The sequence below is a fragment of the Leucoraja erinacea genome, chromosome 19 (genome assembly GCF_028641065.1).
Source record: "Leucoraja erinacea ecotype New England chromosome 19, Leri_hhj_1, whole genome shotgun sequence".
NCBI classification, from domain to species: Eukaryota; Metazoa; Chordata; class Chondrichthyes; order Rajiformes; family Rajidae; genus Leucoraja; species Leucoraja erinaceus.
Window position 1 is genome coordinate 35,896,682 of NC_073395.1, and position 16,793 is coordinate 35,913,474.

Sequence of the window (16,793 nt, forward strand, 5' to 3'; positions counted from 1 at the left end):
TCTTTCATCTGAAACATGATATGAAACTACAACTATGTTTCTCTCTCCACAGATGCTGATTGACCTGTAGATTATTTCTAGCATTTTGTTTTGTTCATTGTAATATCTGCATTATTAAGGTGAAATGGCATAAAATGATGTTCAGTCACTTTTGGGAAAGGGTTTATAGTTGCGTCAGTAATACATACATGAACCTTGGACTAACAAGGTAAATGGTGATAGTTAGAGATATTGAGTCTACTTGATGACACGTGTGTAGATGCTGCAATCTTGAGCAAAATACAAACTGCTGGAAGAATTCAACAAGAAAGGTAGCATCTGTGGAGGGAAATGGACAAAACAAGTCCTGACCTGAAACGTAAATTGTCCCATTTCCTCCACAAGTGCTGCCTGACCTGCTGAGTTCCTCCAGCACTTTGTTGTCAACTCGGTTGGGTAGTCAGTAGGTTTTGATGAAGTGTTTTGGAGGAAGAGGGAAAAGTGCCCAAACACAAACAATGAACATTGCAATGATATTAATTCTCTCCAGAGATGCTGCCTGTCCCTTGAATTACTCCAGCATTTTGTGTCTCCCAACATGCTGATGATACTGGGTGCTGGGCACAGAGAGAGAGAAAAGGGACACTAGGCAATATCTTCCAATTTTCTCATGGAAGAGAGCTGGATTAATGCAGTTGACAAATGTAATCTGGGTACCTACTAAATCACATCATCTAGAAAATAACTGTAAGATTGCCTGAAGAAGGGCATTCAAAGTTATAGTCCAGTGAATAATGCAAGCTCAGTTAGGCAAGTGAGAAATGTAGAATCTGTGTGAGATGATGAACTCCGTGAAATGATGAATTCCGGCTCTTGCCTCTGCCACATGTTACTGTGCTTGAGGGTGGTAGCTTTGTTCCATCTTGCACTTTATTGAAAATTGCTTATTCTGGATTGTACCTCCTCCTTTTATGACTTTAAAAGCTGTTTCTAATGTTCGTCATCTGCTGGAAGAAGTGAATGGCTAGTCCAAAATTGTAAACCTTTTCAGCAATTGATGTTTATTGTGGATGTTGTTATATGTATAAACAGAATGTCATTGGCAATGGTGCACACGTTCTCAGGCTAACAATTCATGAAGCTCAAGATGTTTACAGGTTTGTGTGTTTTTTTTCCTCCCCCCTAGTTCAAGTGTTGCGGAGTGCTATACTTTACAGATTGGTTAGAAATGGCAGGAATGGAGTGGCCTCCAGAATCTTGCTGCATTAGAGAATTTCCAGGATGCTCGAAGCAAGCCTATTATGGGGAACATGTTGACATCTATCAAGAGGTAGGAAGGCTCTTCCTTTGAATATATTCAGTCAAGTGAAAGTTGATGTGGGTCAGAAACGAGTACACATTGTATTTGTAGTGATGTGCATTTGTAATAGTCAACTTATTGTGATTGCACCGAATGCAGCTTTGTACAAGTTATAGGTACAATAAAAGGCAGTAGAGTTGCTGCCTTACAGCGCCGGAGACCAGGGTTTGATCTCGACTATGGGTGCTGTCTGTACGGAGTTTGTACGTTCTCCCCGTTTTCTCTGAGATCATCGGTTTCCTCCCACACTCCAAAGACGTGCAGGTTTTTGTAAGTAAATTGGCTTGGTAAATGGAAAAAATGTCCTTAGTGTGTGTAGGATAGTGTTAATATGCAAGGATTGCTGGTCTGCATGGACCAGGGGGGGCGGAGGGCCAGTTTCCATGCTGTATCTCTAAACTAAACTAAATTAGATCTGTAGAAATAATAGCAAATAACTAATAAGGGCACAAAATATTTGGTGCGTATTTGGTCATTTCAAACAATTGCCAGTTTTAGTGAGATTACAAGTGGAAAGGAGAAAGTGAAGGAGCTAAATTCACAAAGGCTGACATGTGAGTCTGAGCCTTCAGGCAGAGCACACATTACCTATCCCAGTTGATGGCCACTGAGATGCTAGCACAGCACGAGATGATGGGGGCAATGGCCTGTTTACCACACAGTGATGTCCCAGTAGGCCCTGAGGGTGGAAGAAGCAGAATTTAGGCCACAACTGATTGACATAATCATTAGGTGTGCCAGACGTGAGTTTCAATGTATCTCCATGTGCACTAGCACAAGATGATAAGACCCTGTATTTGGATGTTGGCCAGAGAAATCTATATGAAGTAAGTTACTTTGATTGCTAGATTGTTTACTTTTGTCCTTGAATGAGTTGAAGGCGAGCATTTGCTGCCCATTCCTGATGGCTGTTTGGAGGGCGGTGATGGTGAGCTTCCTTCAGCAGCTCCAGACCACAGTGGTGCAGCTGGAAGAACTGCTGCCTTATAACGCCAGAGACTCTGATTCAATCCTGACCTCGTGTGGAGTTTGCACGTTCTCCCTGTGATGGCGTGGTTTCCTCCGGGTGCTCCGGTTTCCTCTTAAATCCCAAAGTCGTACAAATTTGTGTTAATTGGCCTCTACATTGCTCCGAATGAGCTACACAATGGGAGCAACTATGTAACTGGCTGGTCTCTGGCTACTGCCACCGACAGAATGTGTTTGGTCACCATGGGGATCCCTCCCCTCTCACCTACTGCTGCTTCTCATAGTCAGCAGTGACCTTATCCATTTCCCTCCCCCTCCCCAATCCCCCAACCACTGTTGCTGCTGCCTCCTCCCCTGGTGCCGCTGACATTCTCCACATTGGAAGTGACAGCGGGTGAGAGTGGAGAGAGCCCCACAGTGACCGAGCGTGTCCTGTTAGTGATTGCGGGCTGAGGAAAGCACATCCTGCTGGGGGCTACGATGTGAGCTGCAACAGTTGCTGCATGAACCAGTGATGAAGGGCTCGATGCTGCACACCAGTAGCGTCAGCACCTAGTTTATATGTGAAATGACACAAAGTGTTGGAGTAATTCAGCCAACTGAATCTGTCTGAGGAAGGGTCCCGATGTCACCTATCCATGCTCTCAAGAGATCCTGACCCACTGAATTACACCAGCACTTTGTGTCCTCTTGTTTATTAACCACTCCCTCCGCTACAGCCCGTTTACAAAATCCTTGTTGTAATTCACCACAGCAGAGGGACCGCCATACCTTATTGCCCATTGTACGCTACAACCGAATAAGGCGCTATCATAGTATGTATTTGAAACAAAGAACTGCAGATGATGGTCAAACACTTCCAGTTTACGTGTGGCCTCACTCTGGCAATGGAGAGGCCCAGGACCGAAAGGTCAGTGTGGGAATCGGAAGGGGAGCTAAAATAGTTGGCAAATGGGAGATCTACGAGGCCAGACCATGCACTAGTCTACGCTGGGTCTTGTCAATGTAAAGGAGAAAAAAAAAAATGAAATGAAATGAAATGATTCAATTTATTGTCATTGTCAGTGTACAGTACAGAGACAACGAAATGCATTTTTTTTAGCATCTCCCTTGGAAGGGAGACACAGGGCGTCGCGGTGTGCCCGCGCCTGCCGCCGTAATTACATTCCATTACAGGCAAAGGTGGGTGAAGTGTCTTGCCCAAGGACACAACGACAGTATGCACTCCAAGCGGGATTTGAACCGGCTACCTTCCGGTCGCCAGCCGAACTCTTAGCCCATTGTGCTATCTGTCGCCCGTAAGGAGGCCATACAGGGAGCAGTAGATGAGCGGGCGGTCACAGTGACGCAGCGGTAGAGTTGCTGCCTTACAGCGAATGCAGCGCCGGAGACCCGGGTTCGATCCCGACTACGGGTGCTGTCTGTAAGGAGTTTGTACGTTCTCCCAGTGACCTGCGTGGGTTTTCTCTGAGATCTTCGGTTTCCTCCCACACTCTAAAGATGTACAGGTTTGTAGGTTAATTGGCTTGGTAAATGTAAAAATTGGGTGACGGAGAGTGTTAATGCGCGGGAATCGCTGGTCGGCGCGGACTCGGTGAGCCAAAGGGCCCGTTTCCGCAATATATCTCTAAACTAAAATTAGAGGAGATGCGTGTGAACCTCTGTCTCACCTGGAAAGACTTCCAGGGTCGCCCGATGGATGTGGGGGAGGAGCATTGGGATAGGTCTTGCATCTCATGCAGCTGCACAGGGAAGTACCCTGCGAGGAGATGGGTTTATAGTTGGGTTTATAGTATATTTCTGGTTGGAATGGCCAATGATGACCATGTCAACTAACACATAGCAGCATCCCAGCTGACCTTTATCTTCTTTGGAAGATGGCAGCATAAAAGCCAAGGAGTGAGGTTGCTGGTTCATTGTGGAGGTAGTTCGCTGGTAGTGGAGATGGTGAATGGATGCTAGATGGGGTGCTAGTCAGGCAGCTCCTTTGCTGGGAATAGTATTGAGCTGTTTATGTTGTTATTGAGCGTCTCATGTTGGATTCACACAAAAATGATAGGCCGACCTACTACCCTAAAGAATGTTAATAAACATGTTGTGGTTTCAACTATAATCCTACAATTTCATAGGTGTCGCTACTGAGATTAGCTTTTTAAATTTGGATATTTATTTAATTACACAAATTTAATTTCCCCAAGGAACACGGTGGCATTTTCTGGATCAATACTCCAGAATTCTGAATGTGGGTTAACTTGCATTGCATTAATGTGCTTGTAGAACTTCAAGTAAGAATTTTATTGTTCCCGCCCCAGTACATATGACAATTAAACACTTGTGACACTCCCTTGACATTTAGTTTAGTGTAGAGATGCAGCGTGGAAACGGGACCACCGTCCACCGTCCACGCTGACCAGCGATCCCCGTACACATGAACGTTCCACCACACTAGAACCAATTTACAATTTTTACAGAAGCCAATTAACCAGTTGCATGCCTATTGAGTGTGGGAGGGAACCGGAGCATCCGGAGAAAACCCACGCAGGTCAAGGGAAGAATGTACAAACAGTAAGGATCGAATCTGGGTCCCTGGCTCTGTAAGGTGGCAACCCTATTGCTGCCTTACCATGTCACTGACCTAATTGACCCAACCTAATCTGGCACACAGACTGAATGCAGACTACATTAGTGGTGCTGATATCAACTGATATATACATGGCAGTCCTAAACATCCTGACAGGGCATTGCTGTTTTCATTTAATCTGTCTCCTCTGTTGGATTCCTGGTGGAGTCCATTGGTGGATCAGCAGAGGTTCCCACTAGTTCCTTGTTATCCCATTTTCACGCCCACTTTCTACGAACAAGGGGCGATTTACAGAGGCCAATTGACCTACAAATCCGCGCATCTTTGGGATGTGGGAGGAAACGAGCACTCGGATGAAACTCGTGTGGTCACAGGAACAGCGTGCAAACTCCACATAGACAACACCCAAGGTCTGGATCGAACCTAGGCTATGAACTCCTTCTGTGAGGCAGGAGTTCATAGATTCTAGGAGCAGAATAAGGCCAATTGGCCCATTAGGTCTACTCGGCCATTCCATCATGGGTGATCTATCTTTCCATCTTAACCCCATTCTCCTGCCTTAGCCCCATAACCCCAGACACTCTTACTGATCAAAACTCTGTCAATCTCCACCTTAAAACTATCCATTGACTTGGCCTCCACAGCTGTCTGCGGCAATAAATTCCACAGATTCACCACCCTCTGACTAAAGAGATCTACCAGCTGTACCTCTGTGCCACCCAGATGGTGGGAAGGATTTTGCAAGACCCCACTGATCAGGAACCGGTTTCAGGCAGGCAATGGACCAGCGAGGGTAGATCAGAGTGAAAATGGCCCAGATGTGGCTCCTTTGCTGCCATTTGTGTGGAAAGGTTAGCTGTAATTTCTGCGAAATTTTCTTTTTGGGTTAGGCCACTTGATGCCCACATATTTGTTTTCCCCAGTACAACATCTAGATTTCTCTCACTGCTTTTCATCCCATTCTGGTGTCTAATTTTCACTGCTGGTGACCAGTGGTCAAATATTGATACCAACGTCACATCATTTATGCCAAAACAAACTTGGTTACTGGTAATTAATTGGTTAAAGTATTTAATTTTACTGTGATTAAGTTATTTCATATTTTCAAATTGTAAAGTCTTATAGTAAGTCTTCCTTAAAGTCTGAAGAGGGATCCTGACTCAACCTCATCTGTCCATTCCCCAAATGCTGCCTAACCGGCTGAGTTCCACCAGCTGAAGAATAGCCCTGACCTGAAACATCACCTATCCATGCTCTCCACAGATGTTGCCTGACCTGCTGAGTTATGCCAGCATATTGTGTCCCTATTGGTAAACCAGCTTCTGCTTATTCGTAAACCAGCATTGTGTCTCTTCCAGCACTTTGTTTTGCTTTGTTACTGAATAACATGCGGCAAGAATCACAATTATTTTTCCTTTGCTTATTCTTAGTTGTGACAACTACCTCCTCTGGCAGCTTGTTCCATACACCCACCGCACTTTCTGTGAAAATGTTACCCCTCAGATTTCTATTAAATCTTTTCCCCTTCACCTTAAACCTGTGTCCTCTGGTCCTCGATTCACCTACTCTGGATGAGAGACTCTGTGTGTCTATCTGATCTATTCCTCTCATGATTTTATACATCTCAATAAGATCACCCCTTATCCTCCCGTGCTCCAAGAGATAGAGTCCCAGCCTACTTAACCTCTCCCTACAACTCAGACCCTCTAGTCCTGGCAACATCATCGTAAATCTTCTCTGTACCCTTTCCAGCTTGATACCAATAAATGTTTTTGTTATCACTATAATTTTGAACTAGCATGGGACCTCGAATTTTTTCGTTGCCCTGCAATTTCACCTTTATCAGTTGCAGCAGCTTACATTGACGGCAAATTTTTTTTCGAGAGTAGAAGGACAACTCTCCTAATATTTTCTTAAAAAATAATCAATGATCTTGTATGCAACCACAGACTAAAGGGCCTGTCCCACTTACGCGACCTTGGCTCGCAAATGATGCGACCTCGTGGTCGCTTGAGGCGTACAGGCACTGTATGGCTGCGTGGGGCCGGTCCCACGTAGAAGCACGGAGGGGTATGGAGTTGTACGGGGCTGGTCCCGACATCGCGTGGGGCCCCGAAATTCTTGCAGTGACCGAAATCTTTGCCCACCAACGGCCTGTCGGCCCGCGTACGCACGCAGGCACTTTGCGATCGTTCGCAGCGTCTTTACGGCGTATGCAGCGTTTTGACGCCGTACGCCTAGCGCGTGGCGTTGCGTGATGACATCACCATCCGACGCCGTGCGACGCCCAAATTCAGTCGGCCCGCCTCCTGCCCAGCTGATTTGTAAGCATGACGTAAATAACGTCACACGTGAACTCTGCTTCTGGTTGGTCGCGCCAAACGCACGCAATCGCATGCAAGTGGGACGGGCCCTTAAAGTGTGTGAGCAAATCTTTCCTTTCAGTTTCAGTGTCAGTGTTAATCTTGTGGAATAAATCATGAGTCCATTGTTAAACATACCCATCCGACTGAAATAAATGAAATGCATTGTGTGGGTGTTCACCACTGCACGTTGCCAGAGGGCCCTTTCAGGCAAACATTTACTCCTTCCTTCCAATAACAAGCTTGTTGAAAATATTTAATGCTCTTCTGCTTTCATTCTTCAGTCTCTGCACTTCAACAATTTTCTCATATTCATTAACAAGCTTAGGAGTTTCTAGTCACCAGTTTCCAATTTGACTTGCAGCAACGGGTTCTTGGCTGTAGTCCTGCAATATGAAAATATTACCAATCAGTATCAATAGATGATGCAATGAGTGCTGGAACCTGCCTTAAGTCAGATAGCAGCATTATCATGTACGGGGTATATTTCAATGAAGCTTCTTGTGAACTGGAAAATAGTAAATCATCCAGAACACATCAACAAATAAATGCCGTTTGCCAAATGAGATCTCTGAGGCATTTGACAACTGACATAGAAGTGTTTTGTGCCAGGAAATAATAAACTGAACGTTCCATTTCCTTTTTCTTTTTCTCATCTTGGTTAGTGTCCAGATTATATGTGCAAGATGCCCCACTGTAGCCATATAAGTACACAGCGGCAATTCGCAATTCACATATTTGTGGTTTTTCTTTTCAAATGACGCACTAAATCTAATCCGGGACTATATTTGTTTTGGGATGGGGCAGTGAAAGAGATTTTCGATGACATTTCTACTAAATTATAAAAACAATTCGAATATCTTTTTATGGTACATGTTAATGTTAATAATGTGTATTTTATTAAGTCATTATAGCTGTTCAACTATTGCATTTCTGAAGCAATAACTTAGACATATGAAGTTGAAAGTAAATTCTAAATTTAAAAAATGTAAAGCTTTCATTACAAATATTCATAATTCAATTACATTGACTATCTAAATGTAGAATATGCAGCAGATTTTGACATTTTTATTTGTATTACCATTTGAACCGAGAATATTACTATCATTCTTCCTGAATGTTATTTCCCCCCAGAGACTAATGTTGAAAAATCCTGATCAATATATGGTCTATTTAGATGCCTACAGTAGTTTATCTGTACATTACTACATTGACTTTAGTAAGTCATAGCTCTAATGATCTTTATTGTCCTACTTATACATAACTTCCTGAGCACTCGTGAAACTCAGCTCCCCAGCACTAGTTTTGTGGTTCTAACAGGGGTTTCTTTGCTTCCGATTCGTTGCAAAAATTAGCATCTTAATTTGTGCTTTCATAATATTAGGCCACACTGTAATCATACATGCCAGTAGCAAGCAGCGTAGGAAGAATGGGACAGAGAGTCATAATGGTGCAGTGTGGAAACTGGCCCTTCAGCCCAACTTGCTCACACCGGCCAACATGCCCCAGCTACACTAGTCCCACCTGCGTGAGTTTGGCCCATATCCCTCCAAACCTGTTCTATCCATGTACATGTCTAACTTTTTTTTAAACGTTGGGATAGTCCCTGGTTCAACTACCTCCTCTGGCAGCTTGTTCCATACACCATACATTTACTAGTGGTACCAACACCTTAGTGTCGCTATTTAAAGGGCCTGTTAATTCCTTGCAGTTACTTTGGTGCAGCAGTAGAACATGTATGCTCTCGCTGTGACCTTTATTCCATACACCACCCTTCACTTGTCAGCCACAGTTGCTCTTACTCCCCTTAGAATATTTCTTCCTGTTTGGAATGAAATGATCCTGCATCTTACGGTTTATGCCCAGAAATTCCTGCCATTGTTGTTCCACCGTCATTCCGGCTAGGATCCTTTTCCAGACAACCTTGGCCAGCTCCCCTCTCATGCCTTCATAGTCCCCTTTGTTCAACTGCAACACTGACACTTCTGATTTAACCTTCTCCCTCTCAAACTGCAGATTAAAACCTGGAATATTTTATGGTCACTACCTCCTAGCGGTTTCGTTACCTTGAGTTTCTTTATTAAATCCGGTTAATTAGAAAACACTAAATCTAGAATTGCCTTTTCTCTGGTAGGGTTCAATACAGGCTGCTCTAAGAATCCATCTGGGAAGCATTCTACAAACTCCCTTTATGGGGTCCAAAACCAACCTGATTTTCCCAGTTTACCTGCATACTGAAATCTCCCATAACCACAGTAGCATTCCCTTTGTTACATGCCAATTTTAACTCCTGCTGCAACTTGCACCCTATATCCAGGTTACTGTTTGCGGGCCCGTAGATAACTCCCATTAGTGTCTTCTTACCTTTACAATTCCTCAATTCTATCCACAGCGACTCTACATCGTCAGTCCCTATGTCACCCCTCACAAGGGACTGAATTTCATCCCTCACCAACAGAGCTACCCCACCTCCTCTGCCCACCTGCCTATAGGATGTATAATCCTGAATATTCAGTTCCCAGCCCCGATCCTCCCCACAATGTCATATCTACCAATCTCTAACTGAGCCTCAAGCTTCTCCACTTTACTTCTTATACTTTGTGCATTCATATATAATACTTTTAATCCATTCCTCATCGCACCTTTCACATCGATTCCTGTTTCACTCGGCTATACTCTCCTATCCCTCCGTGAATTTTCTGCCCCGTTAATTTTGGTGTCTTAACTTTTCCTCTATTCCCTTTCCCTTTAACTCCATCCTTGTATTTCCAATTTGTCCCCCCCCCCCCCCCCCCCCCCCCCCCCCACCCCGCCCCGCCCCCTCCCATCTATTTAGCTTAAACCCACCCGTGTAGCAGTGGCAAACCTGCCTGCAGAATGCTGCCCCCCTGCCTGTTCAGGTTCAACCCTTCCCGTTTGTACAATTCACCCTTACCCCAAAACAGATCCCAGTGGTCTAAGCATGAAGCATGGTGCAGGTTACTTTTAATCAACTCTGCTAAACTGGTTGATACTAGCTGCTTATGCAAATGGATCCCTTGGTGATGTGTAGTAAGGGTAGGGTGGTCATTGAGGTCACACTGACTTCCATCTGATACTTCCTCTTCTCAAGGGAGCAACCAGGTGCAGGCATGTTGGGTTTTACAGCAGTGATGGTGGTGATAGAGCAGGCAAATGTTGGTCGGCACTGATGACGTCACTGCCTGTTTAATAATTGCCATGACTCACTGGTCTACTCTTCCCACTGGAACAATACCTCAATAACCCCCAGCGTTCCCCTGCAACCGTAGGCTGTTCAACACTTGTTCTCGCACCACCTCCCACGCCATCACTCATGGATAGAAACAATCCTCCCAGGTGTGGTTTAGATTTGCATGCACCTCCTCCAATCTTGTAATACGTGACTGTGTTAGGTGCTCCTGATGTGGCCACCACGACATCAATGAGACCAGGTTCAAACAAGACCATGAATTTGCAGAGCACCTGGGCTCTGTCCACAGTGGCCACCCTGAGCTCCCAGTTGCATGCCAACTCATCTCCTCCCCACCTACGTTAACCTCCTGTCTTTTCCACTCTCCTTCCGATCTATTTCTGGTCCTTACATTTTTGTCCCCTTTCCCACACCAACCTCGAGCTCTCCCTTCATGTATCTTTGACCCCCTTCCCTCCTGGTTCCACTCAACTACTGCCCACACCATTCACCCACCTGATGCCCTCTCCCATCTAGTTCCATCTTCCCTTTGCCTCCTTCTAATCACCCTTCAGTTTCTGTCTCTGCCTTCACACCTGCCCTTTGTAATGTCCGCTTCCACCTATTGCCCACCCGCCTCTGCCTTGCAGTCCTGCCCCACCCGCCTCCCCGCTCCTTCTGTCTGTCACCGTATGTTGCAAAACTTATCTTCAGCGTCGCTGCAGTTCTGCCGCTGCCCGTGTGCGCGACTTTGGCGCCTTTGAGAAGGGGGCTGGTTTAAAACGCCGTTTTCTCTAGGCTGTTGAAATCGATGTTGTTCAGCCTACTTAGTTGCTGACGAAAAATCGCTGAGAAATTCGTTCGCTGCAGCTATTTTTAAACTAAATTGGGTTATTTAATTGTTAAAGTAGATTAAAAACATCTTCTAAAGCCGCGAACGCCGACAACGGGACGGTTCTTATGTAGGGGACAAGGCAAGGTAGGCTGTTTATTTTTACAGTAAAAAGGGCTTCTTAAGATCCCTTTATTCAAAATTTTAAGTTGCGAATACGTGACTTGGGGGCCCATTCAATCCCGCAGTATCTTTCATGCCGCATATGGGCTTCAAATCCACCGCAATGGCAACAACAACCATCACGTTCGAGAAAAACCCACTCGCAAGCTGATTTAAATGGCCATTAATTTACAGCAATTGAACACTAAATCCCTTCCATTTTGCCTATAAATTAATGTCAATAAGATTTAAAAATGGTGTTTTATTGCAAATTCGTGTGTGAATGTTCTTTGTATACTTAGGCTATTTAAAAATGTTAATCTTTTCTTAAGAAATGGATAGATGTTTAGATCCAGTAATTGAATTTTGTAATTAGCTACAATTGAGTAACTAACTAATTATATGCTTTAATTTCAGGTCATCCAAGTAAGATTGTTTCATATTTGTTTCAGAATGCTTCTATCTATAATAACTGAAAATGTCTTTCAGTTCTCTTAATTTTTAATAAAGTTATGGCCATTTGACTGTCCTCGATCACAACTTTTGTGTTAAGTCAATGGAAAATCAATAGGGAACAAGATGCTAATTTCCGAGTGTGAAAATGGCCGTAACTTTAATACTGAAGATATGAAAGTGAATTAGGTGTCAAATTAAACTTCTTTTTATGCTTTATCTGATGGGATAAATTACAGACTTGATTTTTTAAATCTCAAAATATTGTAACATTGCTACATTAATGACCTCCTTGATCCTGCTATCACCCACTGGCCTCCGCCTTGCCCCTCCTCTTTATACCGGCCATCTTCCCTCTCCCCACTCTCGGTCTAGTCCTGGGTTTTGACACAAAGTGGCAGTGTTCCTTACACCCCCACCCCCCCCCTCCATGGATGCTTGACCTACTGATTTCCTTCTGTAGTTTGTTTTTATTTTGTGCCAGATTCCAGCATCGGCTGCCTCTTGCGTCTCTTTTAGCCTGCCTGATTTGTGCGGGAATAATACTGCGATCGGGATTTTTAAAAATATGGCTGTTGGCAAGGGAAGCATGTGCCCATGGACCTCCCTCCCTTTATTCATATGTATTTGTGAGCAGTGGTGTACGTGTTAACAGTGGCTAGATTTGGGCATGTTGGATATGGCCCTTTGTTGTGGACACTTGTGCATGGAGCTGCAGGTAGAAGTTTGACGTTTGTGCAATGGGTTCCACTAGTCCCCAATCATTTAGCAATAGATTTAATGCATAAAATTAACAACGTACCACTTAAAACCTGTGCCTTTGTATGATTGACTGTCCAGGCCAATGTGGCAGAATCACGCTCATCAAAAGAAATTCAACTTTAGTTTGTGACGTTCAAAGAATTGTTTGACATGAACATTTCTGAGAGATTGATATGTCCTACAGAGGATTGCTTGTCAAATAGTGGATACATCAGCTTTCAAACTGTCAAGCAAATAACTATACTCGGGATATTATGGAAGTGAACCCACTGGGAAATTGATTGAGCTGTCCAAAGGGCCATTTGAGAGACAAGGATGTCAGCACCCTGGAAAGCATTTCATCAAATGTCATTCTAAATGTCCTGCTTTACTTATGTATTGGACATTTCTATTTTTGAATACATTTGTACAGTGAGGCAAATAGTCACCATAAATCAATGATGTAATTTGTTGGTGGATATTATATCTATACTATACAGGCCTTGCGTCTGAGTCTATTGAACATGATTCTGGTGCATATTAATAATCGCCTTGTTCTTGTGATTTAATGCAGATTTATTTCATAAGAAAAGTGCACATGTACTTTGTACGATATATTTCATAAGATAGTCTGTCCTATCATATTGAGGTTGTCATGTGGGATGGATGAGAAGATATTCATCTAATCTCGGAGTCATTTCCGATATTTTCTTGAGCAAAACTGTTCTGGAGGAACTCAGCGGGTCAGGCAGCATCCATGGAGAGAATGGACAATGGACATTGATGTTTCGGGTTGGGGCCCTTCTTCGGATTGCTGTGAGTGGGGGGGGGAGAGGAAAGAGAAAGCTGGAAAAGAGGTGGGAGCAGGGATATAGCCTGGCAAGATAGGTGAATATAAGGGGTTTAATTGGCAGATGGGTGAAGTCGGTAACAAAGGCTCGAGGTGAAAAGGAGACAAAAGAGTGTCAAGGATGAGGGGAAGTGAAATGTGAAGTTGGAGGGAAAGATATGGGTAGAAAGAGATGGGAGGGGGGATATAGGGCTTGGGGTGGGAGATATGTGGTTAAGATAATGTACATTTACTGAATGATAGGTAGATAAAAATGCTGGAGAAACTCAGCGGGTGCGGCAGCATCTATGGAGCGAAGGGAATAGGCAACGTTTCAGGGCCTAAACCCTTCTTCAGACTGATTACCGAATTATATTTTAGAATAGAAGAAGCTAGACTCCAGTCGGGTCTAAGATCTTGGTGGCAATTTGCATCTGCACTAATCTTTTAGTTTTGATCAAATTAAGATCAAAGTTACCATTAGTAAGTTTGTGAATTTCTTCAAATGTAAACATGTCTGTGGAAACTAGGCATAGGAATTTAATTTAAGGGGTTAAAGTCCTTGTGAATGAGGGGAATCTGCAAACTTTGCATTCCCAAGACAAGGCTTATAATTAAGAAGCTTGAATCAATTCATTCACTTCATACATTCACAATGAGGGTCATATCCAATGTGCGTGCATCTAGCCACCAGTTAATGGACGTATTCACAACTGCTAATGAATAAAGTTGCAGCCCAGTGGCACAGCGGGTTGAGCTGCTGCCTCAAGCGGCCAGAGAGCAGGATTTGATTCTGATCTTGGGTGCTGTCTGTGTGGAGTTTGCACATTCTCCCTGTAACTACACGGGCTTCCTCTGGGTTCCCCGGTTTCCTCCCGTGTTCCAAAGATGAGCGTGGCTGTAAGTAATTTCCCTCTGTGAATTGCCCCCAATGTATAGGTAGTGAGGGCGAAACTGGGATAACCGAGCGAGTGTGGATGGGTGATTAATGGTCAGTGTGGACTTGGTGATGGTGGCATGTTTCCATGCTGTATGCTTCTATCAATCAATACTTTCACTGTGCTTCAGAGAAAGAACTTTGTCAGTCTAACCAACACAGGTGGTCCCTGGGTTACAAATGTGTGAGTTATGGACACCTGTATGTATGAACCAGGTCTCATATTATTAAATTCAAAAGTCCAAAGTACGTCTGTTAATTGATATGAATGAATGGCAGAAATATTTTCTTCTCTCACTCTACACTTTGTCATAGAGTCATAGTGATGCAGCGTGTAAATAGGTCCTTCGGCCCAACTTGCCCACCACAAACCAACATGTCCCAGCTACACTAGTCCCATGTGCCTGCATTTGGTCCACATCCCTCAATACCCGTCCTATCCATGCACCTGTTTAACTGTTTCTTAAACGTTGGGATAGTCCCTGCCTCAACTACCTCTTCGGGTAGCTTGTTCCATACACCCACCACCCTTTGTGTGGAAAAAGTTACTCCTCAGATTCCTATTAAATCTTTTCCCCTTCACCTTAAACCTATGTCCTCTGGTCCTTGATTCACCTACTCTGGGCAAGAGACTCTGTGCATCTACTCTATCTATTCCTCTCATGAATACGTTTGAGTGCTTTTGATGCTGTGCATTACAATAATGTGGTAGTATGGTGACCACAGCGATGGTGTCTTTTCCAACTTATGGACAAAATAATCTTATGGATGTCTGTGAAAGGTAACCTGACGCAGTAGCGTACGTGACTCCAGACGCATCTCTGTGAGTGACTGAACTGCCTTCGCATTTTACACGCAGTTAGAAATGAACAATGAATGCCAGTGTTACAACGAATATCTGCACCTGCTCTACAAATAAAAAGTAAAACCTTTTCATGAAATATCAGATTGACCTCGAAGTTAGCTGACCCAATTACTGACATGTCATCATGAGAAATATTGAATGACATTAATACTTATTCAATTTACTTTTTTAAGTAAAGTTTGGAATATGCTGGATCACATCAACTTGTGTTGCACTCCTTAAAATGCTTCTCACACAAAGTCTTTTCACACTAAAATGTTCTGTAAGTGTAAGCCTATAATGGCATTTGAGACAAAAAGAGGAACATAGGGGAAAGTTTATTTTTTCAGAAAAGAAATAAGGCTGTATTTTAAATCTCTATGAAGCATCTTCCATCTCCGATGTCAAACACTGCTTTCAATTGTTCCCATGTTAGATTGGGGTAGTATTTTGATGATGCTGCCAGGCAATTGTGGTCATTTAAAGGGTAGTGATACTAAATAGCAGACCTACCATTTTGTATTAACTTTAGGTAATAGTTTTTAACAAATGCAGCAATTTCTTCAAACAGTGCATTGAGCTGCCAGAAGGCAGAAACAGTCCAGCATCTTTTGCTAATTTACAAATTATTGGGCATCTCAGAATAAATTGCTATAAATTTACATAATAATGTTTCTTTATATTAATCTTCATTCTTTTCAGCAGATTAATGCAGGGTTTTATTTCATGGCAATTCACCATAACATCTTTTTATTTTGTAGCAGGGCTGCGGACAGAAGATGTATAATTTTCTCCGTGGCACAAAACAACTGCAAATGCTGAGGTTTCTTGGGATATCCATTGGAGTTGTGCAACTGCTGGCCATGATAATCACTGTCACATTCCTTTGGACGTTGTATTATGACAAAAAGGAGCCGCAGACTGGTCAAACGATAAGCCAAAAGAAGATGACTTCCAAGCACCTAGCCTGTCATTCAGCAGAATTACTGAAACATGTCCCGAGAGGCAACGGACTGAAGCAAACAGATGCGGTGGCAAACAGCTTTTACACACAGTTTGAAATCGAGGAATTGTAGCTGGATTTGGTTCAATCTGTAGAATGCTGGATATATTTAACAACTCTTCCATGGACTATGACTGTGAACATTCCTCTGCTTCAAAGTGCAACCTTCCAGTTTTATCATCTGTGCTTCTTTCAGTTTCTGAATGCCTGATATTTTATAGAAAAGTTTAAAAACATTGAATTTATCAAAAACCATCAATTCTATTTTAAGAAATAAAAGTTGAAAACATTTAACACATTTAATTAAAATCTTATGTTTCAATTAGTTCTGTTTTACCTGATTGAAGAAGTCCAGGTAGAATGAAAATGCCAGAAGTGAACTTGGAGGGCAGTATTGTGTTTGGTTTGAAATTGTTTCTTGTCTTATGCACAAGTGTAGTGAGATACAGCTACTATGAAAATGTTGCTTGCAGAAGCATCCCATTACAGAAGAGATTGAATAGATTGGGACTATTCCTTACAGCGCAGGAGGATGTGGGGTGATCTTATA

At 43.3% G+C, this 16,793-nt stretch overlaps 1 protein-coding gene across 4 annotated transcripts in view; it reads left to right on the forward strand.

The window, feature by feature from the left end:
• Positions 1-16,534, forward strand: part of tspan12 (tetraspanin 12) — a 63,755-nt gene extending 47,221 nt beyond the window's left edge. For 3 of the 4 annotated variants that reach the window (XM_055650844.1, XM_055650843.1, XM_055650842.1), the window contains 2 exons: positions 1,166-1,309; positions 16,002-16,531. In XM_055650844.1, coding sequence (XP_055506819.1) covers positions 1,166-1,309; positions 16,002-16,316 — 459 coding nt within the window. In that variant the 3' untranslated portion in view covers positions 16,317-16,531. Of the gene's footprint in view, positions 1-1,165; positions 1,310-16,001 lie in introns of all 4 variants that reach the window. The other variant, XM_055650845.1, reaches the window with a different exon arrangement.
• Positions 16,535-16,793: the final 259 nt, after the last annotated feature.